Source organism: Rhinoderma darwinii, chromosome 13 (assembly GCF_050947455.1).
Source record: "Rhinoderma darwinii isolate aRhiDar2 chromosome 13, aRhiDar2.hap1, whole genome shotgun sequence".
Lineage (NCBI taxonomy): Eukaryota > Metazoa > Chordata > Amphibia > Anura > Rhinodermatidae > Rhinoderma > Rhinoderma darwinii.
Genome location: NC_134699.1, coordinates 6,845,135 through 6,860,576, shown reverse-complemented (window position 1 = coordinate 6,860,576; position 15,442 = coordinate 6,845,135). Strand labels below are relative to the sequence as shown.

The 15,442-nt window shown below is 41.8% G+C and overlaps 1 protein-coding gene across 6 annotated transcripts in view; it reads right to left on the bottom strand.

Annotated features, from left to right (window-relative positions):
• Positions 1-583: 583 nt before the first annotated feature.
• RAD21L1 (RAD21 cohesin complex component like 1) overlaps positions 584-15,442 on the bottom strand; it is a 31,797-nt gene continuing 16,938 nt past the window's right edge. For 5 of the 6 annotated variants that reach the window (XM_075845914.1, XM_075845912.1, XM_075845915.1 and 2 more), the window contains exons 8-14: positions 11,490-11,603; positions 10,800-11,029; positions 7,593-7,692; positions 6,644-6,765; positions 2,094-2,150; positions 1,879-1,956; positions 584-1,700 (exon numbers count right to left, since the gene is read on the bottom strand). In XM_075845914.1, the coding sequence (XP_075702029.1) occupies positions 1,512-1,700; positions 1,879-1,956; positions 2,094-2,150; positions 6,644-6,765; positions 7,593-7,692; positions 10,800-11,029; positions 11,490-11,603 (890 nt within the window). In that variant the 3' untranslated portion in view covers positions 584-1,511. The remainder of the gene's footprint in view (positions 1,701-1,878; positions 1,957-2,093; positions 2,151-6,643; positions 6,766-7,592; positions 7,693-10,799; positions 11,030-11,489; positions 11,604-15,442) is intronic. The other variant, XM_075845916.1, reaches the window with a different exon arrangement.

The window sequence follows — 15,442 nt, the reverse complement described above, 5'->3', positions numbered from 1 at the left end:
GGATTTGCCCATCAGGGACATTTATAGCATATCCAGAGGATATGCCATAAATGTCAGATAGGTGCGGGTCCCAGAGGTGGGACCCGCATTTATCTGTAGAACGGGGCCCCCTAAACTCTGTTCTACCTCTCTCGGTTCCTGCTGACTCCCCAGGCAACTTTGTAATTTCCGACCATGTAATCAGGAAACAGCATTGCTCGCATGCTAAGCTGTTTCCGTAACTGCCATTCACTTCTATGGGTGTTATGGAAACAGTGTAGATCAGCGAGTTACGCTGTTTTCGTAATTTACGACCATGTACATCAGAAAGTGGACGGGAGGCAGCGGGAGCCGAGTAAGATAGAACGAGGTTTAAGGGTCCCCATTCTAGAGATAGGTGCCGGTCCCAGAGGTAGGACCTGCATCTATCTGACATTTATGGCATAGCCTGTGACTATGCCATAAATGTCCCTGATGGGCAAACCCAGTTCCAGTCTAATGTCTGATATATTTTGTTTTACACAGAATCATTAGAACATGCAATCTGGGATATAGTTTCTAGCATTATAGTAAAAACAAAACATGGCCTTTACAACAATGCAGGAACAGGTGTATAATAATTTATTGAAGAAAAGTATATAAATAAAATGAAATAAATGGTTGACAACACGACTTCATAATGCATTAAATAGGTTGTTACTCTATGGAGCTCCAGTTATGTAGATTGTATTCTGTTGCAGTCAATGCACCCTGGATTTTGCAGATATTATATGTGGAGCAATGGAGATTACACATTCATATGACATAATGATGCTCAAGCTTGTGTGGTCTGTAGCTACATGATCCGCAGAATAGCGGTCACTTATATACAGGTGATACGGTCATGTGATGACCAAATCCTATAACTGAGACGTGTCCTAAAAATGTATACTGGTAACAAATTTGGAATTGTTCCCTGTGCTGATCTTGGAGACCACAACTGTCTGGTTATTATATACGCTTGTTGCCGTATGGATGGGATGCATCCTCCCCCAAAGACGCACATTAGTGCTTTATGGCCAAATTTTAACAGTGAGTATATTGAAAAATTATAGGGCTCAATGTCAAAGTTGACCCGCGTTACAGGCCTGTAGGCACTCCACGTGCGGCTGTATGGTGCCTTTGTATTCTTTTTAATACGGTGTGTTGGAACATTCATGACAAAAAGAGCCTCGTGCTGTATATAAAAATAGGCACACAGAAGTACGGTATGAGCCCATGTGCATGAGGCCTTAGTCTAGTGGTATTTATTGCAAAGTATGGGTCCGGTTTATGAATGTGTAATTTATACATAACCTTTCGGATGTGTGGCTTGAAATGACTACAATGAAAGCGTGGAGTGTGCAAGATTGTGGGTGATGGGGTGTTCAACTTAAGATACATCTACCTGTTTATAATTAAAATAAGTTTATAATTACAAGAGACAAACAGAGATTTTGGAATAAATAATAGCGTGCCCCCTTAGCTCATGCCTGGGTTTAGAGAGCTGTAATTCACAGGGTATGGAACGTGGGCCCTGGTACGATGGTGATGTCGCCGTACGGAACGTTCTGTGTCATCTTCACGGCAGACTGTTTCTTTAGCACCAGGAAACTGTAGAAGTTTGTAGATACCTTTTTCCGCTTGTTGTTTTTACAGACGTTCTGCAAACTGAAGGAGCTCACGCCGGACTGGTTCAGCTTCTGTACAAAACAATAAATAAAACATTTCACTCTGGACTGTTCACTTTCACGGTTCTTTTCTATGGTTTGTTATGTGTTTACTGTTACATTATACAACCATTAATTACGGCATTGGCTTTTGCCATATTTTGTAAGGGCAATACATTCTTCTACTTGTCTCAATGAACATGGTTCTTACTCGCAGGCCATTGAGGAGGTTTTGTGTTCTTTTGTTCCATCGTTGTTCATCATTGTTCTGGACACCCGGTGCTGGATCCTGAGGATATAACAACATGCATAGTAGTCACAGATAAAACAGCAATTAATACTAGTTTAATACTTGTGCCTGCACTTTACTGAATTTGCAGAATTTGAAGATCAAAGTCGAATTACTCTTTGGTCCCCAATACTCACCCTAAATTCTTCATCCAGACATCCCGGAGAATTACCCAACAAATCATCAACATATTCCTACAACAATGCAGACATAGGTTAGTGACATCATCATATATGAAGGCCACATGTCCAATAATGGGGTTTAATTCCAAGGTACCAGCCTCCTTAGGTTACACGAAGATCAGAAACCTAAAACAAAGGCAGAATGTTTCCCATGATCGCTCCAGTTTTTCTGAAAAACCTCGGAGAGCAATGAAAGGCTAGGAAAGAAACGAAAATGAATGAACAGAACTTCTGAATGAACTATGTACCAGCTACAGAGACCAGATCCGACATCCATGGACCTCTCAGTTTTCATAACAGCCGCATAAACTGTGGAATGAGCAATCAAGACGTCAATGACTGATATACCAGATTCTATAACCAAACAACTTAGAAAGCCAATATCACGTCTGTTAGTGCACGGAAAGGAACGGTGAACACACCAAAAGCCTGATGCTTTCCATCTACGACATAGCAAATACAGATTGTTGTTAATAATCTCATAAAATTCAGCATGGAACACGGATCTATATCCCTTGAAAGTCGCGTAGCTATTGGGGTTGCTGAGGTTGCAGTTGCACTCGTGCCGTTATGCCGAAAGGGGTAAAGAAAAAAAGCAGTGATAATGACAGGATTTTTTTTCTGGACCTCATGTTCGTCATGACATTGAAGAACAATACAATCATTATATTTCTAGGCTGAAATGGCTGATAACAGGGAACACAACTCCTGTTATTTCTTATTGCAAAGTTTCCAATTTTCAGGGTACTTTTCACAATAGTTGGATAAAACCAAAAAGGATCACAAAGACTTGAAAGTATTAAAAAGTTGAAAAAGAAAAACCCTGATATGCCACAAAATTTTAGACCTATATCCCTGCTTAACTCGGACCTAAAAATATATGCTAAATTATCGGCTGTTTGCTTAGCTCCTCTGATACCGGATCTGGTTGGGTTTGTTACACGGTGACAGGCTCCTGATAACACTAGACGTATACTCAACATCCTACATTATTTGGAGTCTAGAGGAATTCCTTCGGTTTTGCTATCATTGGATGCCGAGAAGGCGTTTGATCACATTAGCTGGTCGTATGTCTTCTCGGTTCCTGAACATATGGGCTTTAGTGGTAACATATTGACCGCCATCATGGCACTATACTCTGCACCCTCAGCCAGGGTATTTACCAATGGGTCCCTTTCAGAGGAGTTCTCTATCTCCAAAGGGACGCAGCAAGTGTGTCCACTATCACCTCTGATATTTGTCCTCTCGATAGAACCGCTAGCAAAAGGAATAACGATAGGGGATTGTACACATACGATCTCACTGTATGCTGACGATATTATTCTCGCACTTTCTGATCCAGAGGAGTCTCTTGATAGAGTTGTAGAAATGATTGCGGAGTTTGGGCTTATTTCGTATTATAAATTGAACACTTTAAAGTCTCAGTTTCTCCCTATTAATCTCCCTCAACCCACGCTTTTCTTCCTGAAAAATAAATTCCCTTTTAAATGGCAGTCAGAATGTATTAACTACTTAGGGGTTGTCCTGACTTCCTCCTATAAGCATCTTTATAAACGCAACTATGAACCAATGTTACATACTATTCAATTAGAGACGCAACGGCTTACTAAATTTGACATTTCGTGGATTGGAAGGATAGCCTCCTTTAAAATGATGCTGCTCCCTAAGCTTTTATATCTATTTCGTACCCTTCCTATCTTGATCCCTAGGTCATTTTTTACATCCATACAAAGAATAATATCGAAATTTATTTGAGCAGGGCGTAAGCCCAGAACTTCATATACATTGCTAACTAAGGATAGTAGGGGAGTGGGAGTGCCTGAGATCTACCATTATTATATAGCTTCACTAGTATCTCCATTGGTTTCCTGGTGGCAGATGGATACCAGCAAACACTGGGTACAGATTGAATGTTATTGCTGGCCTCCTGTTGGAAGCTGCCTGTTCCTCTATGCGTCTCTCCGTTGACTACGGCTTAGATTAATCTTTGGACAAAATTTCATGAATACTCTCATTCTAATACCCGTTTAGATAGAACCAATTCTCCCATAGATAGATATAAATATTTGCAGATCAAACATTTTTTAGCGACTCCTAGTCATAGGAAGTTCTTTTGTAACAATTCCATGTTTCAATTGTTTTCTAACCAAAACAAAGGTTTAGGACCTGGGTACTACTTTTGAGAGTGGGGATTGGTCCAATGCTTTTCGATGGGTAAATAAATCGTTAAGTTGTAGCTCGCACTATGAATCTGCAATGAAAACTATGCTACGATGGTATTATACTCCGGATCGCTTGAGTAAAATGTATCCCAATTCCTCCTATTTATATTGGAGGGGATGCGGTCACAGAGGTACCCTGCTTCATACTTTATGGCAATGTCCATTTCTACAAGGTTATTGGCGGTCGATTTTCAGCCTCATTTCAACTCTCGTTAATAGCTCCGTACTTGGATCACCTCAACTAGCTCTATTGTTTATAGGTATTCATGTTATTCCTCCGAGATATAGAATTCTGATATGTAAAATACTGATAATAGCGAAAATTGTAGTGACAAGATACAGGAAATCTACATCCATTCCCCCTATAATGGAGGTAGTCTCTTCTATCAACAGCACTTATTTATATGAAAGAATTATAGCATATGGATCAAACTCTTTCCATTCATTTTTGGAAATCTGGGACGCATGGAGAAATAATTTAAATTGCACTTCCCAATAGCATAAATAAAAGGTATAACTCACATGTTATTGAATGTACTTTGATAATAATGTTAATGAAGATGTATTTTGAACATGACATATGCATTGATGACTTAATAATCGATAGCTTTGATAAATGACCTCTACGGAGGTTCGATTGGCCCATGTGGACTGTTCCTATGTTTGTCTGTTTGTTTTAATTCTGAGTTTCCTATGCTTCTTAGCTACCTGACGGCAATGTATGATTGGATTTACACTATGTATAAGCTGTAATTGTATTTACTGTCATACTTATTTCAGTTGGAAATTAATAAAAAGATTGAACCGAGAAAAAGTTGAAAAAGAGCATCCTTGATGAAGTAGAGAAATCTTCCGGTTGTTAATTCTTCAAGTGGCAAATAAATCAGGGAGTCTATTGGTTGAGTTGTATCATAAAATTGACAGGCTGTATGACCTTTGGTTTCCAATAAGAGTTGCTTGTCTTAAAGGGGAGACAAGTTGGTCGTTGGAATAGAGCCAAGAACACTTTGAATATAAATCCTCATGCATCATATAGAAGAAAGATGGAATTTATTCGGACCTTTATTACACCATAGCATAAAATAAAGGTAGGAACAGACTAAATGCACCACATGAAGAGTAAAGGAAAAGAAAGGGATAAGATAAAACCATTTAATTTCCAAGAGACATTTATTATAAAAAATATAAAAGCACTGTGTTTGTAATAAGGGCTTCCGCAGAATTCTAGTGTTCTTTAGAATCTAATAAGGGGTTCCCAAGATTGCAGACAGCAAGAGCCGTCACTTTTTAGGCCTCTTTCACACTGCAGTATTTTGGTCAGTATTTTGAAGCCGAAAGCAGGAGTGGAACATAAACTGAGAAAGCATAATGGAGAAATTTATACCTCTTTCGTGTTTTGGACCCGCTCCTGGTTTTGGCTTACAAATAGTGTAGCAAAATACATGGCAAACTGATTTTAACCTGCTCAACAATGCTTGGTGTGGGGGCAGGTAAAGCAGTCAAAAAGTCTTGGCATTGACCAACAATTATGGGATGCTTTGCTTGCACCCTGAGGAGACATATTTGGGAATCCACAAGAGCACCTTTGAGGTGGGAGTATTGGTTTTACTCTCCTGGAAAAATGTAAGATCTCTACCATAGTAACACGTTAACATGTCATGCATTGCTACATGTCTCCACACGTACTCTTGGGCAGGGCAATGCACACATTTAGGGCCCTCTATACACGGTCCGTGATTAAGGGGCGTGGACGGCTGCATTCAGTCACCTGCATTTGCGGGCCGTGCTCCCATTCTAAAGTATAAGAGCATGGTCCGTAAATTCAAAAAATAGTATCCTAATAATAATAATATCCTAATTTTTGCAGATCCTTTCTACGGCCCGGGCATCTTCATGTAAATATACGGAAAGGTGTCCGTGGGCGATAGAAATGCATGGATCCGTACTTTGATCCACAATTAGAAATTTTTTACTTCCCCTTTTCCATCCCACTTCCCCTTTCCCATCCCTTGGTTGAACTTGATGGACATGTGTCTTTTTTCAACCGTACAAACTATGTAACTATGTAATTACGGATCCTTAATTGCAGATCAAAATTACGGTCGTGTGCATGGGGGGGCCTTCGACGTTATGCACAAATACAAGCAGTAAAAACATCCTCAACGATCACTGAATCTGTGTAGATGATAGATTCTCTCTGTTTTGACAACTGACCCCCAGGACACATATAGAATGATTAGCACCAGTATTTTTTGTGTTGATGCACAAAGCATGAATCTTTACCTCATGCACGGAGCTGTTTATATCACTCGTTGCTTGATGATAGTCATTCAATTCTAGCGTTGTACATAGCGGATCTTCAGCAATGGAGGAGCTGACATCTGTGACCTCCAGCTGGGGTAAATCTGTGAACACAGATAAGCACAAATATAGATTGAGGTAAAAGATTATCATATATATGAGGTATAACATTCTCATATATAGCAACCAAAAAAAAGAGTTAAAGGGGTTGTCCGAGATTTAATGACTTTGTGTTAATGCTTGCAATTTATAAATGTAAATACATTTGTAATATACTTACGTTTTCCAAAGTGGCCCCGTTTCCAGATCCTGCCGTGGGGAACTTGACAGGTGACGTCACTCTCTGCACTGGCTCTGGCCGCTTTGTTGATCTTGAATTCTTTGCCGGGTATACGACACGTCACTTGTGACGTGGTGCATATCGGCTTGTTCTGCTTCACAGCCCGTAACGTGCATGCGCTGTCCCTGCTGTTCTCGCGGTCCCTGCTGTTCTCGAGATAACAGCAGGGGCCGCGCATTACAACAGAACAAGCCGATACACACCACGTCACAAGTGACGTGTCGTATACCCGGCAAAGAATTGAAGATCAACAAAGCGGCCAGAGCCAGTGCAGAGAGTGACGTCACCCGTCAGGTACCCCACGGCAGGATCTGGAAACGGGGCCACTTTGGAAAATGTAAGTATATTACAAATGTATTTACATTTATAAATTACAAGTATTAACACAAAGTCATTAAATCTCGGACAACCCCTTTAAGCTTTTATTTTATAAATTGCACAGATGATTTCACGGTGTTCTAGGCAAGAAAAACACTTCCCAAAGACAATTGTGATACAGGGCGTCCAGTAGGGGCTGCCATATTCCTTGCTTTATCACTGTATATCAATGTACATCATACTGAGGCAGTGGCATATTATCTGTACTCATACCTGTCTCTTCTTGCTCATGACGAAGTGTTTCGATTTCAGTGGCTTCTGGTTCTTCCTGCATATCTCTAGGGATATCCACCTTCTGGATTTGTGTAAAAAGCTGTATGGAAATAAATACTTATCAGTGTCAGTGTTTGACATTACACTTCAGAACAACCATTTGCTTATGTAAAAAAACCTGTTACTTATAAATGAGCCGAGACATAAACATAGAAGATTGACATTACCAATATAAACGACACATACAAACACATAGGCTGAGTGCACACTATATTTTCCTCCATACTGGAGTGTTGTACATTTATAAGCAACAGATAAAACACATGCAAAATATATTGAAATGTATACGATATGGTTTCAATATGTTTCCTACTGACTTGCATTGACGGTTGATATACGGATGTAACTATAGTTACCGTGCACTTTATTAATTCCCTCTTCTGTTCAGCTGTTTGTCTTTCCAACCTTTCCACACAGACAGCCTTCCCTTGATACGAAGCTCCCAAGAACCGTTTCTACTGTCTTCAAATAAATGTCCCCTTTTCTCTCAAGTCCATCCAGTTGTATCCCTGTTCTGGTCTCCTTTCCCCTTTCAATGGGGTTTCTCATGAGAGACATTTATGACATATTCACAGGATAAGGCCCCATGCACACGGCTGTGCCCGTAATCACGGCCTGCAATTGTGGGCACGGCCAGCCACCTACGGCCGCCCACATTTTTGGGCCTTGCTCCCATACAAAGTACAAAATAGGACATGCTCTATAATTCCCGGCACAGTTGTACGGCACGGACAGCCATCCGTAGCGATACAGAAAGGTGTTCGCGGCCAATAGAACTGAATGGGTCAGTAAAACCGCCGACCGTGTTATGGTCCGCGGTTTTACGGTCGTGTCCATTAGGCCTTAGTCATAAATGTCAGATAGATGCGGGTCCCACCTTTATCTCTAGAACAGGGCCCCCTGAACCCCGTTCTGCCGCTCTATGTTGTGGCAGAAGCAGGTGAATTCCGACCATGAATTAGGAAACTGAATGGGAGTTACGGAAACAGCGTAGCTTAGTGAGCTACGCTTTTTTTGTAACTCCCGACCATATAGTCAGGAAGTGGCCGGGGAGGCAAAGGGAGCAGAAAAAGGTAGAACGGGGATAGGGGGGCCCCGTTCTAGAGATAGGTGCGGGTCCAAGAGGTGGGACCCGCATCTATCTGACATTTATGACATATCCTGTGGATATGTCATAAATGTCTCTCATAGGAAAACCCCTTTAACCCCTTAATGACCGGGCCATTTTGCACGTTAATGACCAAGGATTATTTTTTGTTTTTCCACGTTCGCATTCCAAGAGTCGTAACTCTTTTTTTATTCCGTCGACATAGCCGTATAAGGGCTTGTTTTTTCCGGGACGAGTTGTATTTTGTAATTGTACCATTTTTAGATGCTTACAATATATTGATTAACTTTTATTAACTTTATTTTAGGAGAGAATTGAAAATAAGCAGCTATTCCAGCATTAATTTTCACGTTATAAATTTACGCCGTTTACTATGCAGCGTAAATAACATGTTTAGTTTATTCTATGGGTCGGCACGATTACAGGGATACCAAATGTGTAAAGGTTTTATATGTTTTTTCTACGTTTGCACAATAAAAACCCTTTTAGAAAAAAATTACTTGTTTTTGCATCGCCGCGTTCCAAGAGCCGTCATTTTTTTATTTTTCCGTTGATGTGGCCGTACGTGGGCTTGATTTTTGCGGGACAATGTGTAGTTTTCATTAGTACTATTTTGGGGTACATAGGACTTATAGATGAACTTTTATTTTATTTTTTATGGGGGGAATGGGAGAAAAGAGAGAATTTTGCCGTTGTTTTTTGCGTTTTCTTTGGACGCCGTTCATCCGGCGGTTTAATTAATGTGTTCATTTTATTGGTCAAGTTGTTACGATCGCGGGGATACCATATATGTGTATGTGTGATTTGTTTTGACCGTTTTATTAAATAAAACCACTTTTTGGGGCAAAAAAGTAGTTTTATTTGACTTTGACTGTAATTTTTTTTATTTTTTTTTTCACAAACTTTATTTAACGGTTTTACTTTTTTTTTTTTAGTCCCACCAGGGGACTTCACTATGCGATGTGCAGATCGCATATATAATGCTTTGGTATACTTCGTATACCAAAGCATTATTGCCTGTCAGTGTAAAACTGACGGGCAACCTGTTAGGTCATGCCTCTGGCATCGCCTAACAGGCAGATGCTGAAGACAGACCTGGGGGTCTTTGTTAGACCCCCGGCTGTCATGGAAACCCGACGGCGACCCGCGATTTGTTTGCGGGGGCGCCGATCGGGAGACAGAGGGAGTTCCCCCTTCTGTCAAACACATTAAATGCCGCTGTCACTGTTGACAGCGGCATTTAATGGGTTAAACTGCCGTAATCGGCGCGTGCTTCGATTCCGGCAGTTGCAGCAGGAGCCAGGCTGTGTATAACAGCCGTGCTCCTGCCGCTGATCGCGTGGGTACAGTCTCAGTACCCGCGCCATCACAGGACGGATATATCCGTCCTCCTGCGCGAACTAGCAGCTGCTGAGGACGGATATATCCGTCCTTCGGCGTTAAGGGGTTAAGCTCACAATAACCTGTCAAATAAGCATCTTTACCAATTGTGTAAAAAAACAAAACCTCTTTCACACTTTGTGGGATGGGAGTTAGTGGGGGTCCAATTCATTAGCACGACATGTCCTATACTTGCCCGTGTTTCGCACAGCACGCACCCATTGAAGTCAATGGGTGCGTGCAAATCGCGCACGGCACACGGGAGCACTTCCGGGTGACGCGAGTGATTCGCGCTACAACTGGTAAAGAAGAGAAGGGAAACATAAAATCCCCTCCTTCTTTACAGTGTCGTCACATAAAAAGGGAGTATCATAATGATGCCGGCTACGTGAAAATCACGCAGCCACACACCATATACACATGTCGCACTGAACTTTTGCGCGCGCAAAACGGACACGTTCGTATGAATAAGGCCTAACTCAATGCAAATTATTGCTAAGAACTACTTATGTCATGCTACAGAAATTCCGTGTGTAGGAGGCGTCACCTATTTGCAATCATACATAAGTAAGCAAAAGATAAAGTTGAACACCAGTGAGGGTAATGTTGCTAACCACTGTGAATAGACACAAAATGTTTTAGGTGCAGATGCTCCTTACCAGTAACAGGTCAGAGTTGATTATGGATTGACTTGGGTGAGACAGCAGCCATTGCACTCCTCCGATTTGCTTCCACTCCATGAGGTACTGGGTTGGGGGAGCAATATCTAAAGTCCTGATGGTGTCCGATGTATCCTTCAGCTGCTCGTGCATGCGACTGCTTGGGATCTCCTTCAAATCATCCACCATTAACTTACGCTTCCTCCTACTTCGTTTTTTATTTTCTATGACTTATAAATGAAGACTGCTTTTTAGAGACAATTCTACGTCATTTCTGATTTTACTTTGCTGCATTGTTGAAAGCCCAGCTTAGGCACCATGCACACGACCGTACTTGAGGACTCATTCATTTCTATGGGCTACAGACGCCTTTCTGTATTTTTACGGATGGGTATCCGTGGTGTAGAAATTATAGAACATGTGCTTTTTTGTCTGTAATTACGGCACAGACATCCCATAGAAGTCTATAGGCGCTTCCATAATTATGGACACACACACACACCCACACACATATGTATATATATATATATAGTAGATGTAAGTGAAAAAAATCACAGGTAATTTATTACCCCCAGTGCAAGCGGGTAATAAAGTACCATAAAATTTTCACTTACATCTATATCCTACAAATTTTAATACATCACGGCCACTGTATATCCTATGCCTGTTTACTCATGCTGTAGTTTGTACCTGAAACATCGACAGGCTCCAGGACAAAGGCAATTTCTTCATTAGATACCAGGGTGGTGATGTTTGCAGCTGGAACATCTTCCAACGGTAAATCTTCTGTGTTGTCTAAATAAGCTGCATGTACAAATCTATATTAAGGGGAGCTTGTAACCTATGTATATTCTCCATAGGAAAGCATCAACATATTACTGCAGACCTGCTGGAGTTATTGGTTTATCAATACTGAGCACTAGATTCACTGTCTCTAGGAAAAACTGTCCTTTATAATGATACAGGTTGTTAGTAAGAGCTTCTGCATTGTAGGTTATTGAAATTAAAAGGCCTAGAAAAGCCTACAGAGGAAACAACAACCACCATAACTCCAGGTAACTACATTTCGGTTGGATTGCTTATTATACATAGAAGAGTAGCATTGTTGCTTATGTTAATTTTGCCTGCAGCATCACTGTAAGGCCTTATTTACACAAACGCTTCGCATCTCGGACGTGAAAAACTGCAGTTTTTCACGTCCGAAGTGCATCCGTGCCCAGCGATGAAGGACGCGATGTCACACATCCCCCATAGTTGAGAGTCTATGGAGGGATGCGTGATGTGCGAAAAGAACAGACATGTCCTATTTTCGCACGGAGCCTTCACACGGTCTGCTGAAACAACGGCTGTGTGAACGGCACCATTGAATTACATAGGTCCGTGGGACGGCCGCTGTTTCAGCGGCCGTCCCACGGACGTTTAACACGTTCGTGTAAATCAGGCCTAAGTAAATGAAAGCATAACACAGCATTCATGGCTAAATAATAGACCTCTTTGGAGCGACATTGTTTCCATTAATGGACTTTTCAGCAGATTTATTATGGCAGCCCCACAGCAGCGTCTGCATGCAGCTCTGGACTTTACCTATTATACGTCTGTACTATACGTCTTATTTAGTAAATACTTGTAATCCCCATTAAATCTAAACTCTGGAGCATCTATTCTTAAAAAACTGCATTGTGCTCTTCCTCTGTAATTCCTCCTAGAAATTTAGAAATTAATTAACCATTGGATGTCACAACTTCCCTTGTCTGAGACTGTAAATAATGATTGGACAGTGTCAGATTGTGTAGGGACATCGCCAAACTGGTAACACCCAGTTGTCAATTTCTTCATACTTTTCTAGGAGGAATAACAGAGGAACAGTACAACGGAGAGTTATACGAAAAGATGCTCCGGAACTGCTATTTTACTGAAGTATTTACTAAAACAGACATATCAGGAGAGCTGACAGGTCCTCTTTGAGGGTATGTTCACACGGCCTATTTACGGACGTAAATCGGGCGTTTTTGCCCCGAATTACGCCCGAAAATAGCGCCTCAATAGCGCTGACAAACATCTGCCCATTGAAAGCAATGGGCAGACGTTTGTCTGTTCACACGAGGCGTATATTTACGCGCCGCTGTCAAATGACGGCGCGTAAATAGACGCCCGCGTCAAAGAAGTGACCTGTCACTTCTTTGGCCGTAATTGGAGCCGTTATTCATTGACTCCAATGAATAGCAGCGCTAATTACGGCCGTAATGGACGCGGCGTTCAAGCGCCTGCACATGCCGGTACGGCTGAAATTACGGGGATGTTTTCAGGCTGAAACATCCCCGTAATTTCAGCCGTAACGGACGCCCTCGTGTGAACATACCCTAAAGGATAACTAAACGTTTGACAAACTTCTGACATGTCATAGTGACATGTCAGAAGTTTTCTTTTCAACAAATTTTATTGAACATTTTTGCATTTAGGTAAAAGACATATATCAAAAACAGATTAAAATAAAATTGAATATAAACCATTTCACTCAATGAATTATAATGTTGTTATAAAAAACAAAATGACAAGCATTCGTGAATGCAATGACAGTAAATGTAGGATCAATATATGAAAAGGAAACATCCTATACAACAAGAGACAGAGGAGGGGGGAATAGAAGGGTTGGGAAGAATATAGCGGAAAACTGGGATTGGTAAGGGGGGAGGAGCCGGTCAGAAATCTAGAATGAAAAGAAAAGTCACTGGACTTAATAAGCAGTGATCATATTGGCAGGTAAGTGAGGGTATGCGTAGCTAATCCAGGGCGACCAAAGCGACTCAAACCCGGCAACCCTATCTAGTAAGATTCCTGTGAGTTTTTCGTTCACAAACATCTGGTCCATTCTAGTTTTAACCCCTGCAAAAGTTACTGTATGTTTTTTCCAAGAGTGGGCTATAGTTATTTTTGCAGCCAAAAGGATATAAGAGAATAGCCGAAATTGTGCGTTCGTAAGCTCTGGGGGTTTGTGATGGAGAAGGCCTATCTTCGGATCTCTTCTTATAATAATGCCAAACAGACTTTGGGCGAGACCAAATACCCTACTCCAGAATCGGGTAAGCTTAGGACAGGACCACCAAATATGGAGCATGTCACCGGGAGAGTGGCAACCACGAAAGCAAGAGGCAGGGTAGGTGGGAAAGGCACGTGCAAGTCTGCTAGGAACCAAATACCACCTCATCATGACTTTATAAGCCGATTCTAAAATATTTGTGTTAATGGAGCAGTGTGATACTATACTCCAGATATTATGCCAATCTGCTGGTTCGAGCGTCACCCCCAGATCCCGGTGCCATCTATCCACGTATGTGTGGGGAACAGGTGTGGGGTTGTTAAGGAGCCATTTATATAAGACTGATATGATCCCTTTAGTATTAGGGTTGTTTTCGCAGATTCGCTCGAACTGTGAGTAAGAGTCTGAAGCAGTCTTGTTGTGGAGAAGAGAAGTAATCCAATTCTTAAGTTGTAGATATCGGAACACTTCGCCGTTGGGAATCTGCTGAGAGGTCTGAAGCTCACAGAACGAGAGAATCCGGGAATGGGTGGGCGTTAGAAGATGATGGACTCTGAGTATACCACTAGTCCACCACCATTTAAAGGCTTGGTAATTGTCTGTACCTGGGGAGAATAAAGGGTTATGCCACAGGGAAAGGAGGGGAAGATGCGGCGAGATCAATCTGCTAGAATATTTAACTGAGTCCCATACCGATAAAATGTGCATGAGTGGGGGTGATAGGTGGGAGGAGCGGAAAGAGGGAGGTAACCAGGGCACTGATTGGATCGGGGTTGGCGACATCTCCGGAATATCCAGGTACACCCATAGAGGCATATTTGCAGAAGCATGCAATTTAGTTAAGGGTGCTATCATAGCTGCCTGGTAATATTTGGAGACATTCGGAACCCCCAGTCCCCCATCTGCCTTTGGTGAACAGAGGGTGGACTTGGATACTCTAGGGCGTGCTCCCTTCCAAATAAAAGATGAGATCCGATTCTGGATGAGGCGCAGAATGTGTGCTGGGATTTTGATTGGCAGGGTTTGGAACAAATAAAGAAGCTTTGGAAGGATGGTCATTTTGACTGCAGAAATACGGCCTATCCAAGATAAATAGGTGGATTGCCAGGATGTCATCAAAGATGTTATTGAGCGAATAAGGGGGGGGTAATTAGCGGAATACAGCTGCTCATAGGAGGGAGTCAACTGGATACCCAGGTAGTTCAATGAGTGTCCGGCCCACTGGAAGGGGAAATGGCTTTGTAGTGAGTGCAGGGTTTGTTGTGATAGATTAACATTTAAAGCGATAGATTTTGCGGGGTTTATAGTAAGTCCAGAAATAGCAGCGAAATCTGATAGAGTTTGCATTAAGTTAGGAAGGGAGATAAGGGGTTGGGAGAGCATGAGTAGCATATCATCTGCAAAGAGGGACAATTTATGTTGCACTCCCCCTAACTCCAGTCCCCTAATGTTCTGATTCTGGCGAATCATCATGGCTAGGGGTTCAAGTGCTAGGATAAATAGAATAGGGGATAGAGGGCATCCTTGTCTGGTGCCCCGTTCAATAGGAAAAGAAGCAGACTGGTAGCCCGCGTAGCAGACTTTAGCAGTAGGGTTGGAGTAGAGG